This window comes from Dysidea avara, chromosome 3, assembly GCF_963678975.1.
Source record: "Dysidea avara chromosome 3, odDysAvar1.4, whole genome shotgun sequence".
NCBI classification, from domain to species: domain Eukaryota; kingdom Metazoa; phylum Porifera; class Demospongiae; order Dictyoceratida; family Dysideidae; genus Dysidea; species Dysidea avara.
In genome coordinates this window covers 6,291,725-6,310,866 of record NC_089274.1, presented here as the reverse complement: position 1 = coordinate 6,310,866, position 19,142 = coordinate 6,291,725, and the positions used below count along the sequence as shown (strand labels likewise).

General features: G+C 37.3%; 2 protein-coding genes and 1 long non-coding RNA gene across 13 annotated transcripts; 1 reads left to right on the top strand and 2 right to left on the bottom strand.

The window, feature by feature from the left end:
• Positions 1 to 900: 900 nt before the first annotated feature.
• On the bottom strand, positions 901 to 2,698 carry LOC136251680 (uncharacterized). The gene is made up of 3 exons (XM_066044126.1): positions 2,575 to 2,698; positions 1,382 to 1,660; positions 901 to 1,297 (listed from the first exon to the last, which is right to left on the bottom strand). The coding sequence occupies exons 1-3, from the start codon at positions 2,624 to 2,626 to the stop codon at positions 981 to 983; spliced, it is 648 nt and encodes a 215-aa protein (XP_065900198.1). The 5' UTR covers positions 2,627 to 2,698; the 3' UTR covers positions 901 to 980.
• Positions 2,699 to 4,804: 2,106 nt separating this feature from the next.
• Positions 4,805 to 11,720, bottom strand: LOC136249054 (uncharacterized). Of its 11 annotated transcripts, none has more exons than XR_010698016.1 (12): positions 11,417 to 11,720; positions 9,140 to 9,311; positions 7,897 to 8,711; positions 6,579 to 7,259; positions 6,473 to 6,529; positions 6,365 to 6,421; positions 5,647 to 5,720; positions 5,498 to 5,591; positions 5,378 to 5,446; positions 5,222 to 5,314; positions 5,064 to 5,168; positions 4,805 to 4,996 (listed from the first exon to the last, which is right to left on the bottom strand). It is a non-coding gene; the product is annotated as an uncharacterized lncRNA (long non-coding RNA). The 11 variants fall into 11 exon arrangements; XR_010698020.1 differs by lacking the exons at positions 7,897 to 8,711; positions 9,140 to 9,311 and having other exon boundaries at positions 4,814 to 4,996; positions 6,579 to 6,662; positions 6,808 to 6,864; positions 7,113 to 7,259; positions 11,417 to 11,711; XR_010698021.1 differs by lacking the exons at positions 7,897 to 8,711; positions 9,140 to 9,311 and having other exon boundaries at positions 4,814 to 4,996; positions 6,579 to 6,662; positions 6,824 to 6,864; positions 7,113 to 7,259; positions 11,417 to 11,711.
• Positions 11,721 to 11,861: 141 nt separating this feature from the next.
• Positions 11,862 to 17,568, top strand: LOC136249079 (cyclin-dependent kinase 13-like). The gene is made up of 7 exons (XM_066040986.1): positions 11,862 to 13,093; positions 14,241 to 14,370; positions 14,434 to 14,568; positions 14,870 to 15,197; positions 15,250 to 15,446; positions 15,499 to 15,693; positions 15,819 to 17,568. The coding sequence occupies exons 1-7, from the start codon at positions 12,063 to 12,065 to the stop codon at positions 15,963 to 15,965; spliced, it is 2,163 nt and encodes a 720-aa protein (XP_065897058.1). The 5' UTR covers positions 11,862 to 12,062; the 3' UTR covers positions 15,966 to 17,568.
• Positions 17,569 to 19,142: the final 1,574 nt, after the last annotated feature.

The following is a 19,142-nucleotide window of genomic DNA, read 5'->3' as shown; positions in this document are numbered from 1 at the left end:
GTTGATGCCACAGTGGAGTATAGTTATTTGACGTGACTATTATAATAGTTCACAATGCAGCCAAATTCTTAATACACAACAAGTGTTAACTTTTACATTTAACCAGTTGTTCATAAGCAAACATTAGTCATTATCCATCAGAAAGTATCAAAACATGGGAACTGCAGAAAAATTTGAGCATAATTATGAGCATATTGGGCAAAATTTTTGAGCACTGCAGCATAGCATAATAGGCAAAGTTAAAAGCATAATAGGCTGGTGCCTACGTACTGTGCATTTTCCATTATGGTATATTGAGCACAGTAGGGATATAAACACTTCTTATTGTTTTACTGTGATTTAATATCATGCACTATACTCCAGCTTGTTTCAGTACTTTTTATTGATGCGCTATGATCCCTGCTCTAGTTGAAAATTCCAAATTTTTTTGTGTACTTGTATTTACATAGCGGCAATAACAAAATTTGTACCTGCAATGGTCCTGCATGCACTGCATATGGTACAACCTGATGTAAAATTCAGCCCAAGCTGCCTTCTAATGTGTACTGAATACAGTGCAATGTGCTGATTGTCACATGCAGTGAACTAAGTTAGCTAAGATGCAGGAAAACAAAACTAATTATGATGCTATAGCAATATAATTATGCTTTTTTTTCCCATTTCAGTTATATATAGTTGCAATAAACATAACTTGGCATTGTTACTATAATATGTATAGTGAGCATGCAGTTAGATGAGTCAGCTAGTATAGTTTATCACATTTTATAAGGGAGATATTTATGGGATTTCCCTTGATTTAATCATGTAGTACAAAATAAACCTTGCCAGTGGATATGGCTAGGCAGCTTATATATAGCCTACTTCACTGTAGGTATATTTATCTATGCTTCCACTATAGTCTTCAGTGGGATAGTAATTCAATTTAGCATAAATTATATGCATGGGTGTGTGCGCTACAAATATTGTACATATAGTTATTGCTATTTGTACAAGTCACATTTCAGATCTTCAGCTGCTTTTATCAGCTCAACAGCTCTCATTGCATCATACATGTTTCGCCAAACGTTGCGACGGCTTGTGTCTGGATCATTTGGGGTCCTTGATGTCCACCACTTCTTCAACATCTCAGTACACTTGCTGCCAGTTGGATTGCTTAGTTGTCTAATTTTGTCTAGCTCATAAGCTGGGATATCAAGGTACAAGCCAACATCATACCAGTCAGTAGCTATCCTACAGACAACATTGCTCTCAAGGTAAGGAAGGTCCAAGATCTTTTCTTGCCCCAGGAGCTTCAATTCTATGTAATAAACAAAAGAATTGATAAAGTTCATGAACACATTTTCACAGACCAAGAGCATGCAGTTTCTGCATGATGTCTGACCTTGCTGTAGTTGTGAAGCATAGTACATGTTTCCAGCATCTTTAATAGCTTGAATAAGTTCATTAACAGTAATGCCTTTGTTTCTCTGTCTCCATGAATATAACATCTCTTTACAGCATTGTTCAACTGGCATAGGCCGACAGTTCTGCTCAATCTGATCCAATTCTTCAGTAGAGAACATCAACTGAATTCCAACGTCATGCCATCTGTCTGCTATCCTGAAGCCCACACGTCTCATGAGCTGTACAAAACTGTCTGGTTTGTTTTCCATAACCTTTGCTGTATAAAAGAAGCCAAAAATTAAGACATGTAGTACAATATAATATTTGATACTCAGTCAAATACAGCATGTAACTTATCTGCTTGTACAGCATTTTTGTGTTATCTTTGTACTGCACGTGGCATGCACAGTTACTTAATAGCAAGAGTTCATAATAAAGGAGAGTATCCTACTCTCATATACCCCTGTAGAAAGGCGTATCGTGAAGTTATGACGTAACGACAAGATGTTGTGGTTTGTGACGTGCATGAAGCCGTAAAGGTGCAAGAATCGTTAGCACCGTTTCACACTTGCGACGCTCAGGATAGCCGTATTCGCGAATGGCCTAGTAAGAATCGCCTACGAAGCGGTCTTAACCCATGAAGGAACGATTGTAGTTGGATGAGAAACACTTAGAGCTGGAGTTAATTTGGTTGCTAGCGACGTTGGTAGGCACGCATTCAATCGATACCATGTTCAACTAATGACATCATTAATTATACAAAGAAAAACGGGCGAACTCAGATGTGTTACGTCATAACTTCACGATACGCCTTTCTACAGGGGTATATGATCTCTTTAGTATATATATTATGAACTCTTGTTAATAGGGATTTCCAAGGGATTCTCCCTGCTAGTACTCACACAAGCAACCACTTGTCAGGCCATCTATGGTTAGGCGTTTGCTCAAAATGTTATATGATACATGATCTACAGAAAGCTAGCAGTGTATAGGTATGAGGCATGCGACAAAAATTCGCCTTCTGGCTCCGCTAGAATACATGCCGGCATACAAATTTGAGACTCAGTGGTGTTGGCCATAAACCATGCACTTTCAAGTAACTGTGTTCCAGTGTACGCAGTTTAGCGGCTAGTGGACTAGCTATCTAGCTATGTTGCATGAAGACGAGCCTTTAGCTACGTAGCCACGTACCAATGTCGCTGTCTACACGTTGTTGCCACGGAGAGAGAATGGTCGAAGACATCTTTAGATAAAAACAAAGCCAGTATCTCAATTCACAATGGCGTGAAGTAATAACTACTCCGTTTTAAATACGATTGTGCATGCGGAGACGCGCATTGGGGAGGGGCACTGATTGCATCATTTGCTATTTATAGACTAAATACATGATTGCATCATATCTATTAGTATTATACAAGTACACAGAAAAATTTGGAATTTTCAACTAGAGTCAGTGGCGGATCTAGGATTTTTAAAAGGGGGTTTCTGAAAATTGATATATAGCTAAATAAGGCATCTGATAACAATTCTCCAGAAAGCTTTGAGATTTTAGAAGCTTGTAATTTCTAACAAAAAATAGCCTAAAATCCGATCTCAGAGCTTCTAAAATCTCAAAGCTTTCTGGAGAATTGTTATCAGATGCCTTATTTAGCTATATCAATTTTCAGAAACCCCCTTTTAAAAATCCTAGATCCGCCACTGACTCTAGTTGAAAATTCCAAATTTTTCTGTGTACTTGTATAATACTAATAGATATGATGCAATCATGTATTTAGTCTATAAATAGCAAATGATGCAATCAGGATAAATTCAATATTTTAAGCTGTAAATAATTACTAAATACTATAGCTAACCAATATGGTGAATATATACAAGCTGTGGCTTTGATTGCTCTATTAGAGTAGTTACTTGACTGCTCTATTAAAGTATCTTAATCGTTTTTAATGCAGTGGGAGATGAAAAATGAAGTGTTGCTGATGGTTTAATAGCTATAAATGGTGTTACTTAAGTGCAACTGCGTGCATGCTACTGGTATATAGTTGTTTGCTATGACAAATTGTCAATACAACAATGTTTATGCAATGAGAATGCCACTAAGCTAAATTTAAAAGGGGGTTTCTGTCGAAACCCCAGAAACCCATCTGGATCCGCCACTGAGAGTAGGGACCATAGAACATCGACAAAAAGTACTGAAACAAGCTGCATGGAGTATAGTTCGCGATAAATGAGTCACAGCAAAACAATAAAAAGTGTTATATCCCCAGGGGCGGATCCAGGGGGGGGGGGGGCTTTGGGGGCTGAAGCCCCCCCCCCCTTCATATTTAGGCTTTACTTGATCAATATGCTGAGTATTATAATGAAATTTTGTCTTAGCATAATTATATGATCACTAATAATACAAATACTCATAAAATCACCTTATAAACATCTTTCCAAGGTATTATCAGTGGATTTATGCTAAAGTTTATGCAACAAGGACCCGGATCAGCATTGGAGGTGTATAAGATCGAGATACTCTAATAGAGCAGTCAGCTAACTACTCTAATAGAACATTCACTGGAAACATGTAGTTGGTGGAATTTTTCAAATCTGCCTGCACCTATATATACAATGAAGTGCATTGGTCTGTTTAAAGGGCTTCATTCATCTACTTGTGTAGTTAATATGCACTTAATTCAGGTACATAATTTCCATTGAAAATGCTCTCAGATTCAATCTTGTATCATTCAAATTTCAAAATTTTCCACTTTCAACATTTTTATTCTAACATGCATGCACCTAGCTATTCAGTGTTGCATGTGTGCAATTGTGAGAGGGGTACATCATGTATACGTACTTGGTTGTCTGTACCTACCCAAACTTTTCCATTAGCAAAATGCTTCAGAGAGCCATACCTATAATCTAAAGGCAGTATATAAAATATCTACAGGCAGAAAATATTATGAATTTTATGTGGAAATGTCTCCAAATTGCATTATTTTAGCATCTATTTTTCAAAATTTTCCTGGGGGGCATGCTCCCAGGCCCCCCTAGTTCCAGCATGCTTTGCACACCTCTATCCAAGAGATTAGTACCTTGAGTTAGCCCCCCCCCCCCCCCCCCTTTATAAATCCTAAATCCGCCCCTGCACACTGTCAATTTATAATGAATCAGAAGAACAAATTGTTAGAGGAAAGGCCTATATATACTACCATATCAGATTGGTTTGTTAATCGGCTTGATAATAATGATTAATGGTGCACCCTCCTTGCTATCTAAGCCAAAATTTTCTATTTACTATCACTTGTTTCCAACAGAGAATTGAAGAAAGTTCCCAGCTATGAAATTCTGTTATAGACTGGTGGATTAATGAACTTAAGGTGGCTGATATGTTTATAAGGATGATGACGGATAGTGAACCTTTATGTATCTGGTACAGGACGTATTATTTAATCCCAATGATGACATGCACAAGTAAACCATGTGTTTGTGTTGCATGTTTTGTTATACTTACAAGGATGAAATTTCTTACAATATAATATTATGTATTGTACACTGACTCAAATTTTAATATTGTGTTAAATAATGATCTGAGGTGTTTCTTGAATGTCAGTAGACTCAGTATAGGTTTGTCCTGTGATGGATGGAAAGACAGACAGTTAAATGGACATGACTGGTTACATACTGTAGCACATACTCACTTGTACATGCCACCAGGTTGCCATGGCGTCATTAGTTTTCTTCACTGATGAAGTAGAACTCTTTAAGACGGTAACATCACAATTGTAGTTTGTGTGATGATGCTCCTTTGTGCAACCATGGCAACAATAATAGTTTTGTGAATGTGGTTGGTGCTCACCTGTCCTGCAACAGCTTTGATCATGTGGGTGGACACTTTGTTATAGTCAATAAATGCTTCCCTTATCCCCTTGGCAACACAGCCATTCTGAGGCTGGAGAAGTACATGGCCCTCACAACACACACCAAGATGGTAACAACACATCACCACACCCACCTTTATGGTCCGTGCTACCACTCCCACTGGGCTCTGTAGTAAGGCTTCAATTATGCTTATTTGGTAGGCCTGTTACGATGGCAGAAATGTGATACAGTAGTATGTTGTTGTCATGCAAACCTTGTGTTGTAGCAGCTATCACTATGGCAACATGTCACATAAATCAGGGTAGCTACATTTCGTGCTGGGCTAGTTGAGGTGTCCACAACCTTGCCTAACAATGGAGTGGCACAAATGATAGTGTGAAAAAATCACACAATTTATCATACCAGTGTCTCTGAAGTTGTCATCATGGTGATAGTGCCGTACAATTCATCTCATTATGAAATACCACAGTCAACACCTGTGACAAGATCACATGACCTCACAAGATAATACACAAGTAGCGGTTCCCACATATCACCTTTATTTTGTACCATGCGATTTGTCACAGCAGTTGCAACGGTATCGATATGCTGCACAAATGATTTGCTACACAATGGCTTTGTTAGCTTACAGTATAGTTGAAAACACCCACACAAAAAGATTCTTTTTATCATAACCTTCCCAAATAGCACTACTAACAAACCAACTGCTGCCACAATTAACATATCGTAGGAGTGGTCATTAATACAGTACATGAGTTTTCATGTCCCAACAACGGACCAAGTTAGACACCAATTGGGACCTATATACTTGACATGGTCACTAACGTATATTGAAGTGGTCTTATAAATGAGGTCATGAAGTACATCTCAGTTGTGTTTGGGACCTATATACTTGACAAGGTCACTATATTGAAGTGGTCTTACAACTCTTGGCATAGTGACATGACCGTAATTGTCATAGTGGGTTCACTCATTATATTACAGCCACACAACACCCAAAACACTACAGCAGAACCCCTCTATACAAGATATGTGTGAGAATAATTATACTTTATAGTTTATACCAGCACAAAGGAAGAGAAGTTCCATTGTATCACATAGAAATGATAAGATCACGCACCTCTTTTTGCTGACTAATTCAATTCATCATCTGTTGTACCTGACTAGCTCTCTCTTCCTAACAACCAATCAGAATAGCTCAAAGTTTAAAGACGTCAATGCTAATTACCATTTTCTTTTGAGCTTCGTCCAGTTATTGTAGCAGATTGATCTTGTCTTCTAGTTCCTGTGATGATGTCATATAAGCTCATGTGACATGACAACAGAGTATACACCTTCTTAACTGTGTCCCCTTGTGTGACCATTTTTACTGCTGTCTGTTGCTTGTGCACCTCTCCCTCCTCACGTACAGTGTAGCCCTGTGGTAAACAAAGTGTGACCTGCATAACGTAACCACCCACTTAAAAAGTCCACAAATTTTGACCCAAAATCTATATCCGTTTGCCATACACTACACCGTAGTGAGGCCAGCCAAGTTAAGTTACAATAACAGATTATACTCACTGGCTTCTTCACTTACTAACTTGCTACTTCTAGTTGTTCCTTCAGTGATACATTCCCCTGTACAACAACAACAACAAAGACAATTTCACACCGCTACAAGTCTCAAGAAAAGTTCCACCAACTAATAACAGTTTTACTACTCTCCCTCTAATGACTATTTGCACATCAGGGTTGTACCAGTAGCAGGATGCTCTGGGAGCAACAATGTTTTTGAGATTAGCAAGTTGTCTTGCAACATTGTAGAAAACCACTAAACACTATCTCTGTCCCATATGACTATCATCAGTCTAGCCCCACCCCCTTACACTGCAAGGTTAAGCTCGGCTATTTGGTGATACCCGTCTCGTTCCTTAGCTCCTCTTTCAGCTGTGTCATCAGATGCCTGCCTTGAAGCAGGTCTTTGCCTTTAGCTCCAGTGTCTCCTGAGTCATCTGCTCTATATCAGTGCATCCCTGTGACAATTTGAAACAATGAGCAATATTAACACACATTGTGTCATCAAATATACCAACCACATAACAATTATTCAAATACGTGATTAGCAGCACCACTTCTAACATACAGTAATACAAGCATAGACATGCCCGGGGTTATGATGCATGACCAATCTCCTTTAGTAAACATAAAGCTTCACCACAGCAGCACTATAGTATTTGATTATAATAGAATAATGGTTTATGTTATAGCTCCCAACAGAACTGCTTCTAGAACACCTACTACTGAAACTACTACTGCATGTGCACACTAAAAGGATTAGAAAATGGCAAGCCATAGATTATATATTCCCTAGGTGGGGAATATATAATCTATGCCTGAACAATGTGACTTCCGTAAAACAAACAAACGGTAAATTCACAAAATGTAAAAATTTTCTAACTCAGAAGTGGGCCCACAAAAATGAGTACTCCCTGCCAATTCATCTGAGTAAATGATGCAAACTTAGCTGTGCTTTTTGTGGGGTCACCAAGCTGAACCCTCAGCTGAACTGGACACTGAATGACTGACATACTGGCATATCAAATGAAGATAGCTTCTACTCATGTAGTCTCAGGTCCAATTAACCAACAATTGTAGTTTACACTATCATACCATATAGATATATTCAGTGTTCACTATTTCATGTTCTTATAGCCTCGGAATTGCCCTGCGCCTAGCGGCGGTAGCTTAGCAGTGTATATGTTCTATACCATATGCGTATTTTGTACCATACGCGTACGGTACGATTTTCCGTACCATACGCGTACGGTATAGACATACGCGTATGGTACGTACCGTATGCGTATTATGCCTTTTCTCAGTGTCTTCTAGCCTTGCCATCACCTAGCTACAATGGGCTGTCTTTACAAGCATTTCTAGCTGAGTAAACTTAGAACACAACATAATAATCTGCTTACCACTGAGCTGTAACTATAGATTTATTCATCAGCACACACATGCATTTTATCCTTGCCATGCTCATGCATTTTCCACTATATATATATACTGATGTACCTAAATCCTATGTACATTATCTCACTTTGTCTGCTGAACTTCACATGAATGGTACTGTGCATGTATGCTACTTTATAGCTATCAGAAGCATGCATGCAGATGCATGGTCTCATACTCAATTATAAGTGTGGATATCTGACAATTTACAACACAATTGGGTAAATAAGCAAGGAGAGCAATTACAACATGCATGGTAGCTAGTAAGTTCTAACTGAATTATACATATACTGCTTGTGCAAAGCTAATAATTTGAAAACTGAATGAACTTCGTAAGTGTCATCAGTTGTGCAACATGGCTTTGATATACTGTACTATGTACACTCTTCTTTTGAGGATCCAATTTCTTGTTTACGTACTTTTCTTGTTTGTACATACTGTAAATAGTACCACCACTCACATTCATCACACTGGACCTAAAGCAAAAATTAATGTGGATGTTGTTAACTTTAAAGAGTACATTCAGATAAGAGTAGCTAAACATGCATTGCCTTCCCATCCACAAGCATGACAGTAAGTATAGTGAGTAGCTATACAACACACTTAACAAATAAACAATGCTAGATAATATACATTCATTACTGAATTATTCATTAGAACTCATAAACTCGCTATAAAATCTTTGCCATGTTATGTTTCCTACTTCATCTCAGTAGGCAATGCACATGCCTCATTCAATAGCAAAAATTCAGCAAACTACAATTTAAAAAAATTTATTGCACAATTAATTAATATGCACATCAGTCTTAGAGTATAGCATGTCTAATATTGCTATAAGCTACACAGCCATGTAGGTTTACATTAATTTGCAAACTGACTCTACAGTTATATATCTCTTTCCTACCTCCCTCAATGTTATTGTATCAGCGTGCATTCTCCAGCATTTAGGCCTTCCTCTGTTTGAGCAGTCATTACATTGTACTTTTTGAACTCATCTGATTGAAATTGTCTGCTCAACATCCTTTAGCACCACCAGGCATAAATATCCATTTTTAAGTGGAAGTGTACTAACAACACTGTTAAAAATAAAGAGTAACCACCACTCTGAGAGTTCCCAGTGTAGGGAGGATTTAACACCCCATGAAGAGTAACCAACACTGTGAAGAGAATAATCATTACTCTGAAGAGTAAGCGACACCACCTTCAGAGCATGTGTTACTCCCCAGTTACTCCTTTAGAGTAATGGTTACTCTCCAGGGGTGTTAAATCCTCCCTACACTGGGAACCCCTTGAGAGTTGTGGTTACTCTTCATTTTAACAGTGAAATTAAAGGTAAACAAGATTATATGTAGCAACAATGAAATAAAATATTTAATGAAATAATATACATATATATACCTGAAAAAATTGCCAATGGATACAAATTATTTAATATGGTTGCTATGTTTTAACCAATCAGAATGCAGTATTTTAATGCATGTTTATATGGGTATTGTTCTAATTGTAGGGAAGCGTAGGCTCTTGGGCAGACCGTTTATAGGCAAAACAGGCCACTGTATATAATATTATTAATCAATAACTGAAAGAACACAATAATAACTACAATAATATTACAGGTATAGCTATGTGCATAATTACATTACATCATTAACTCTATTACAGATATGAAGGAGGCACAGCATTATGTAATAATGGCCTGGTTTTTGAATTTTCATTGTATCAATTAAACAATGGACCACAAATCTAATAGGAAGCAATATATGTGTAGCAATTGCAGCCACAATGTACTGTGTGGAAGAAGAAACAAAAATTAAAATTTACCATATGTTGTCAGTGTGTGCAGTTGCTATGCAACAGCTAGAAAATTTGTGACCATATTTGCAAAAATGTACCTTTTTCCCACACAAAAGTTTACCCATGCATATTTTGAACTTTGGGGTTTCATAAGTTTTTGAACATATACCTTATAATTGCCGGCAATTATCCACGAGTGTACAGTAGCTACTAGTATCTAGCAGCATTTTGATACTAAGAGCAAGTTTATCAGTGTAAGGAGTCAAGTGTTACACCATTTTGTTTGCTGGTATGTAATATGTGTAGAAAAGGTACCTTTTCATAAATCCGGTCATTTTAACTCAACTATTCTAAAGAACATACAGTATACCAGCTTGTGTATTTTCAAATCAATAGCATTTACACATACTGTATGTAGCTAGGTGTTATCATGTTTTTCGTAAAGCTTCCAACCCAGACGATTGACCTTTATTAATTTTGAATATGTAGAATTCCATCAGATCTTATCAGATCAGCAGGATTTAACACAATTCAAGACTGGATCTGCCAACAGTGTGATGAATTCATGATTGTTTTTATCATATATTGTCTTAAATCAAGATGTCAGTTTCATCACTTATAGTCATGCAATATATCATGCCATCAATATTCTTTTATTTTAAGGAATGCTTTATTTTAAATAGGTTTATTATTATTATTGGTAATACTGTGCAGACCTCTACTAGAGTATAGTGCACAGGTCACAACATACATACATGCAAGTATACAAATTAAATAATAGCTAGTTTTTGTTTGAACTGATCAATATCATCGGAGTCAATCACATTTTGGGGTAGATCATTCCAGATTTTGATTGTCGAAGGGAAAAAGGAGTACATATAAGAATCAATCCATGCCATTGGTTGCATAAATCTCATATTATGACCTCTGGTACTATGAGTGGATATGGGTGTCAGAAATGGATTTGCTGGGATATCAACAAGGTGGTTAATTTGCATCATGCAGTAAAGCAAATTATATCTTAATCGCAGTAAAGCTAAATACATCTCAGCTCTAGAGAATAGAATAGCTAAATATGATTGCTCTATTAGAGTATCTCGATCTTCATGCAATGAACAGAAACCGCTAAGCGAGACTAGCGTCTCCCCCCTCCCTCTTCCCCTAAAATAAATGAAAGCAGAGTGCCATCCGGGGTAGTCAATAGGTATGGCAGTGCAAAAACCTTCTGCTTGATATTATACGCATACCAGGTTAGCTACTGTATTCTCAGATGGTATGATTTTCCATACCATACGCGTATGGTTGTACCGTACGCGTATACGCATATGGTATGTACCATACGCGTATGGTACAAAATACGCATATGGTATAGAACATATATATTCACCTTTTAATCTAACGCAGATAGATTGAGAGCTCGAACATCAATATAATCGTCAGCAGCGCTTTCACCTTGCTTTTCACCCGGCATAACCACTTCCTCCTTCTGCGGTCCGATGACTCCATATCCCACAATCGATACGATGTTACTGACATAGCTAGCCTACATGCTAAACAGGAATCATAGATTCTACAGTTTGCTACATACAAAACTTGGTACAGTCACAGTAGTCTATTCTTGGCTGAAGTAAATTGGTAGAATACAGTATCTTGGCTAGCTATAGCTATTCTAGATTAGTCAGCACCATGCGGGGAAATTCTCGCGGGGGCAGTGGTTTCAGTATAGGGAAACCCAAGTAAATACCCTTTCGTATATTATGTACCATCAGCACCGTTAGAGCTGATATAAAAGAGAAATAAAGTAGAATATTTTTAGTTCAGTAGCTACAGCTTTTAATAATCACAGTTTTGACTTGATAATTACACGTGCATGGCGGAAGCTGTGGCAGCGCTTCACTCTTTGACTTGCAAGCACACTCCGTGCTATCAAGAGTGCCACGACTGTGTGTCTAGTAATATTGTCCAGTCCATTATCTTTGGTGGCGTTTGTCTGAAAAAATGTTTGGTGTTCATCTTCACAAGCCTGTACATTGATGCCGGTTCTGCAAGTCACTAGTGTTTTCCGCCAGGATGCGAGCAGAGCAAGAAACAGGAATAATACAAGTCGTGTAAGCTCTGATACAAGTCCAAATGCTTCGACGATTAAAAGCCATGATGATTGCCATGGTGAAAATCTGCCAAAGCTTTATCTAAATCTAAGTGAAAAGCAAAATGCTCTCAGAAATTTCAAGAAAATTTTTACTATAACTGAGCTGTGTGGAATTTTTGTCCCAAAATGTGTTTGCTGTGGCTGTAATCCATTATTGCTTTTACTTTGCCATATTGCTACTAATATAGCAACAATTGCTTTCAAGATATACATGTTTGAACTACACATGCATTTCACATTTTCATGGTCTCATTCAAAGCCAATTGTGACTGCAGTAATTAAGCACAAGTTTACAAAATTATGCACTGGGAAAAACAGTAAATTGGACATCTGCAAGGCAGTATATCGTGGAGATCGCCCTCTTAAAATTAGACAATCTCTAGAAAGTAAATTAACAATGCAAATGCTTGCTGAGCCATTTGTCAGCTCAGATGATAGAAAGAATCGCAATGAAGTCGGGTTATCTACTACTACTTGTATAGCTGTAAATAATTCCAGATCTCAGATAAAAGTTGGTTTACAGTGCTCAAAGCTTACAGGAGAGGAGAGTGTAGCTGATAAGGCAACTAATAAAGTGCAACTTGGTGAACAACAAACAACACTGAATAATGGACCACATAGCTATAGAGAACCACGTGTACCACCCAGTAACCATTATAAGCAACATAGCAGAAAAGACTTGGAAAAACCCATAAAGACATGGAAGAGGGAAGAGCATACACAAGAAGCTGTAGCCTCATCAGGATATAACAAACCAACTTATGCTGTGTTGGTAGGCAGGACTGTGATGGTGTATGATACAAGTAGGTTTGCATCATTGCCAAACTGCAGCAAATTTATGGTAAAAGAAAGAATAAAAGACTCTTCTGGAGCCACTAAAGTTAAATTAGCTCTGAAGTCTTGTGAAGAGAAAAGGTATATTCACATGGCATACTATTGGAGCAGCAATTTTTTTCTTTCGGTACACACAGTATAAATATTTTCTGCTGTATCAGCTAAATGGCAGCCATGCATCTATAAACACATCTGGTTGATAGAAGTAATAGTACAATCACAATGCAAATGGGACAACCAGCAGGTCCAAGCCTTTGCTTAGAATTCCTCCATGAGGTGACAGACCTCACAGATTTGTTATGTAACATCTGTAATGAGCAAGTATAGTTCTTAGCTAGTGTCTGGCAAGTATATGCAGGGTTTCTTATTTCCGTGTCCCATCAATAATTATAGAAGTATAATAGTTCATGACCCTCTAGTGTATAGATGATTTATTATAATCAGGGCCGCCCAGAGAAATTAAGGGGCCCAGGGCAAAGAGTTAAAGTGGGGCCTTTCACCCAAGTTGTAAGGTGAAGACCAAAAAAAAAAAAAAAAAAAAAAAGGTCACAACCTGCTGGCAATGACAATAACTACCCAGCACCAACCATATCTCCTTATCTATAAGCTTGCTACACTGCTCCTCTGAAGAATACTGTGACTGCTCTATTAGAGTATTTAGATCTGACTGCTCTATTAGAGTATATCGATCTTTTAAACAGGTATTCAGGGGGCCCTTCATGGGGCCTCCTGGGGCCCCTTTCAGGCTGGGGCCCGGGGCAAAATGCCCCAGTTTCCCCCCCCTGTGGGCGGCCCTGATTATAATCATCAATTTGAAGTGCATACTGTGCACAAAGCAACTATACACATCTTTAATAATTTGATATTGGAAACTTTTACTGTAGACTATATAATTGATGGAGTTGTATTAACAAATACAACTATTGTTACCTATCCCTGGGACTACACCATTATACACATAACAATAACATCATATGTTATGTAGTATGCTTCCAGGGAATATACCAACCAAAATTTTACATAATACAATCACTAACAATGAGCAGCTATAACTGACTGTCCAAGGGATTTTCCCATTACAAAACTGTCTTCTGTAAAAGGCATAATACATGATGTCATTGTATGTAATGGTGTAGTCCCAGGGATAAGTATAATGGTTAGCTGTGGTTTTAAAGTGCTAAGATAACATTGCTGATATTAAGGCTGTATGTGGTTACTGTTTGTATAGCACCTACATGCCAACTGAAGAAGAAAGAGATGGAGTTGGCAGAAAATGTAAAGAAGAAAAACAAGATGGAACTGGTAAAAAGCAGCACTTTCGCGAAAATATTAAGATTCCGGGCTGCATTATATACACTGTAAGTATTGTCGCTGAGGTATCGCAGATGGTTGTCATTAAAATAATATTTCAATTTCATTAGTGTGACCAAAGATTTTGTGGAACTATGAAATATCCATTACCAACAGAAAGAGCCACTGATTCAAAGATAGGCAAGGGTGGCAATGGATTTGTCTTCACAATCTATCATGAGCAAAAGCAATATGCTGTCAAAAAGGTTAGTATAATTGCTACTATAAAATCAGTACATTTGAGACTGGATTAGCAAAAAGGGGTCATCACACACTCTTTGCACAACTTCTTTTTTCCAAGTAATGTACAAATCAGTTTCATTTTTTTCTATTCATTAACTAATTGTTGCTCATGTCTGACAAACTTTAAGTCAATAGCTCATTTCAGTCTAAATGTCAAAGTCGGTAAATTAGTTTGATGCCTTATATATAATTATTCACAAATCCAATCACATATTCAATACATATGTATGTATTAATTAGTCATTCAATGCTATTTAATTATAGACTGTTTATCGTTCCAATGAAGTCAATGTCCACTCAGCACTGAACCATAAGAATATTTTACCTCTTTTGGCTGTACTAATGGGAGAGAGACATGAGCGTCACTCAGGAAAGTTCTACTGCTTTCATTTCATGCCAAAAATGGATTATGACTTGAGGCAAATTTTATCAGCTAGAGAAGTTGGTTGCCTAAAACATTTCTACAATCACTGCTCAAAAGATATTGAAAAGTGGCAGACAGGCTTTAACAATGTAAAGTTTATACTTACTGAGACTCTTGAAGCTCTTGCATACCTCCATAGTAATGGATATGTACACAGGGATGTGAAAGGTGGGTAAAGTCACAATGTAGTAATGATATAGTTATGGTAGTATGTATGTAGCCAGCAATATTATGATCAAGATGCAGTGTCGATGTCAGCCACTCTACTGTAAATGTAGTTCAAAGTTTCAAGTCAAACTTGGAGACTTTGACTCTGCTGGTACTGTACCAGGACTTGGTATAAAAGAGCCTACTGACCAGATGATCAAGTTTGCCTCCATCCTGCCACTAGGAACACCAGGATATCGGGCTCCTGAGGTGATGTTGTGCTTGTAGTGTTGTAGTTGGTTGATATGTGTATTAACTACAGGTATCCATGCACATCACCCTATCAGGACCTTATGAAACACTGTACACATTTGCAGTCGACATGTGGTCATTTGGATGTCTGTGTTTGAATATTTGTATTGGGAAGACTGCAGCTTTGAAGCAAAGAGAAGAAGCTTCTCTACTTTTGTCTAAAACCCATCCATGTGGTAAGGAGCTTTGGGAGAAGACAACCAAGGTACAATTTCCTGTGAGTCATAATGTAGGCATTTGTACCAACTCTTGCTAAGATTTTTTTGTTAATTTTACATGTATACCCATCATGAAGTATGTGCAAGTATGATGTTGATAATTTCTTTGCAGATTAAAGAACTAGAGAATACAAAGCCATTTTCAACTGAAAAAGAGATTCTCAACCTTATCAAGAGTTGTCTGCAAGTCAGTGGAGATGCTCGACCAACTGCATCAAATGCTGTTAAGGTATTTAAACAGCATTTACTGGCTGACTGACCTAAAACACCATATCACGGAGTGAATAGGGCCATGTAGTAAGATGCATTTGAAAATGAGCAGGGTTTTGTCAACATCTTATATACTGTTTGCTTGGCTGCTTGGTTCCTGAAAATGCCAAGTAAAATGGTACCATGAATGAAGAAGATATGTATGAAAATCTTCATAAATGCTGTGGACATAACTCCTTGCACAACTGAAATATAAGCAAGTGATGTAATAAATAGGAACAAACAGATGAGTCAAATCTATTTTGGAGGTAATTCTAATTGTGATGGTAAAATGGCAAGTCCAGCATATGGCATCTGAAGGGAAATTGGCAACCAATGCTGAGTTAGAAACTCTTTAAGTGCCATGTATTATGCATGGCATGATGCAATAAACCTAACAAAAAGTATGAAGCAAATTTAAAGGACACAGAGGCATCCTTTCCACAGCCCTTTCTGCTTTAACGTAACTACAAAAGGAATCCATGAACAGTTGAGATACTCTCTTGAGCCGTCAACAGCTCAAATACTGCAGAACAAAATATTTAAAATCAACATTGGTACCAATCTAATGAACCATATACATCCCATTAGCTCACTTTAATCCAGCAGTGATAATGTTTCACTACCCTGGATCTGTCCCTGTGGCATTGATTATATACCACTGTAGTGAAGTCATGATAATCAGCTTATACAATTTGTTACAATGCTATTGCAGTGCCAACTAGGTAACTGGTTTGCAGTTGCAGTCCCATCAGAAATTGCTGTAAATCAAACTGGTGATTGCAGACACATTCAAGTGACTACATGACAGGAACTTATGACAATATTACTGGCAATTGCAGCTACGTACATTGTATATGAAGTTACAACATAACCACATACTCATCTGTAAATATACTATCTCACTAGATGCATAGTTTTGCTAATATAGGTAGTCAGAATCTTGCAACTAAAACTCTGAAGAGTGCAGAAGAAATCCAGACCCAGAGGTGACTTGATCCCTAGCAACATTCAATCTAAGGCATGCCCCAAAGGAATCATACAGCTGAGACTTGATATCTTCTTTGCATGCAGGCATAATATGATTAAAATAAATGATGATGATTGCAGTTATAGCACAAGGATGAAAGAAACAGAAATACAAAGTGTCACTATAAAAGCAGCTGGTTGACATGGCTTATAGTTACTAATCTGCATGCAGTTGGTAATCAGCTGGATTTCTTTAGCAGGTGATCAGAATCTTGACATTGACAAAATTAATCTTGATAATTCTTGAACAATCCATATCCAGACCAAGTAGAAGAGCTACTATAGCTAGTTAAAAGTAATTATAGCAATGAAATTGATGTGCACTGTAAATACTGCAATGGATACCTATTTATTTGCATTACGGTTTTTCTATTTTTAATAAGATTTTCATTATTATTTATATTTGTAAATAGTAATAGTGCTGATCATTTGTTTTGTGAAAATAGTTAATTGTTGAACATTGTGTGGTTACACAATGCGTTTTAGAGTTAAATATTATTATTATTGAAGGAAAAACGCAATACACTATATATGCCTAAATTCAGTATACCAGCAATTACAATTAGGTATATAGCATTATTGAATAAACACATCATGTTAATATTTGTGCATACATGCATGATGTCTATAGAAATATTGTATATATAGTATGTACACATAACCAGATTACATGCCTATGCTCTGCAGTTGCATGCTTCATATATTCTTATTGCTCTCAACTGAATTTACACACTGCATTATGACACATAATTATAATGTGGGGTATACATGCATAGAAAGACAGGTGAGTAGTATATAATAAGACTTCTGACTGCTAGGCTATATCTATTTTCTACATAATGACGTGGGTGAGTTTGACTTTATAATTAGAAGCTGTGAATATGCAGATGCAGGGTAATTTCACACTCATTGGATCTCATATGATCTGACTGTATTGCATATAAGTAGTCCACAATCATATTATGCATTTTGAAAAATAAAGTAAGAATAACTATCACTTATGCAGCAAGGTGGCTAAGGATGAGAAACATTTGGCAGCACTAGCTGTGGACAGAGATGATTTATTCCCTTTAGTGGTAGAATGCTTTAAAGTCTGAACCCCTTTTTTCTTTGAAGACCTATGTATGCAATATAATATTTCTGACAGTACAAGTACCACTTCTCTCCAAACTTTGTAAAAAGGACCTGCTTCAGCATTTTTCTATATGGATGAACATTGCAAGTGTGATCCAGTGGCTAAAAAACTATTTTTTACAACTAGCCAAACCTGAGAGTAAGGGGGGGAGGGATTTGTTACACATGTAAACAAAATTTGCATTTATGTTTGATGTATATACATATTGTACTCTAATTATCATTGTGATTGTCTAAATAGCTAAAGTAGTGAAGAGAATTCTAACTTGTGTAGTGAAGTGTCAGTGGATGGGGGAGGCCAAAGGGGGACTAGGGGGGCTGGGGCATATATACTGCCCCAGGAAAGTTTTGAAATGTAGCTGTGATGAGATTGAATCTGGAAGCAATTTGAGAGAAATGACTGAAATCTAAGGAAATGGTGAATTGAAAGGATTTAAAGAGCTACATATATAGAGGCAGCATAGTTACAGGGTTTGAAAGTAGTTTTTTAGAATAAACTATTGTACAATTAGTAGCTAGATTTTAGGGCAGTTTTAGTCATGGACTGTAATAAAAGTAACTATGACTATAGGCTGAATTGTAGAGGCAATCTCTAATCAAATAGTGAAGTGGAGAATTTTTTTTTTGAAAAATAGCCATCTCAAGATAGGATCTCCAGGTACTTTTAGCCAAATCCCTGTAAGAGATTTAAGCTGCACACGTGTGCACATAATATTATACGTAACTTTGAGGTTATACTTTTCTGTGGTGCAGCTTGCTATTTTAGCCTGACTTTTACAACTAGCCCAATCACTATTTACAACTAGCCAAAAGTCACTTACAACTAGCTTTTTGGCCACAACTAGCCCCCTTTTTTAGCCCCTGGACTGTGATCCTGAGGCATACACAGTGGATTCTTTATCTCCACTCTTACTTTGTATTTCTCTGTATCACCAGTACTATGTAATGTGTGTATAATTGTTAGTGTTATCCAGGGGGCCTGTTATCTTTAGTGAAAGTGACTCGACATTAATCACTCTTACAT

Bases quoted from the DNA above. Each gene is read 5' to 3' on its own strand.
- LOC136251680 (XM_066044126.1), bottom strand. From the start codon at position 2,626: ATGTCTTCGACCATTCTCTCTCCGTGGCAACAACGTGTAGACAGCGAC. The intron at 1,661-2,574 runs GTACGTGGCTAC...TCTTTTATACAG, and splicing joins ACGTGTAGACAGCGACATTG to CAAAGGTTATGGAAAACAAA. The intron at 1,298-1,381 runs GTCAGACATCAT...TTTATTACATAG, and splicing joins TGCTTCACAACTACAGCAAG to AATTGAAGCTCCTGGGGCAA.
- LOC136249079 (XM_066040986.1), top strand. From the start codon at position 12,063: ATGCCGGTTCTGCAAGTCACTAGTGTTTTCCGCCAGGATGCGAGCAGA. The intron at 14,371-14,433 runs GTAAGTATTGTC...CAATTTCATTAG, and splicing joins CGGGCTGCATTATATACACT to TGTGACCAAAGATTTTGTGG. The intron at 15,447-15,498 runs GTGATGTTGTGC...TATTAACTACAG, and splicing joins CAGGATATCGGGCTCCTGAG to GTATCCATGCACATCACCCT.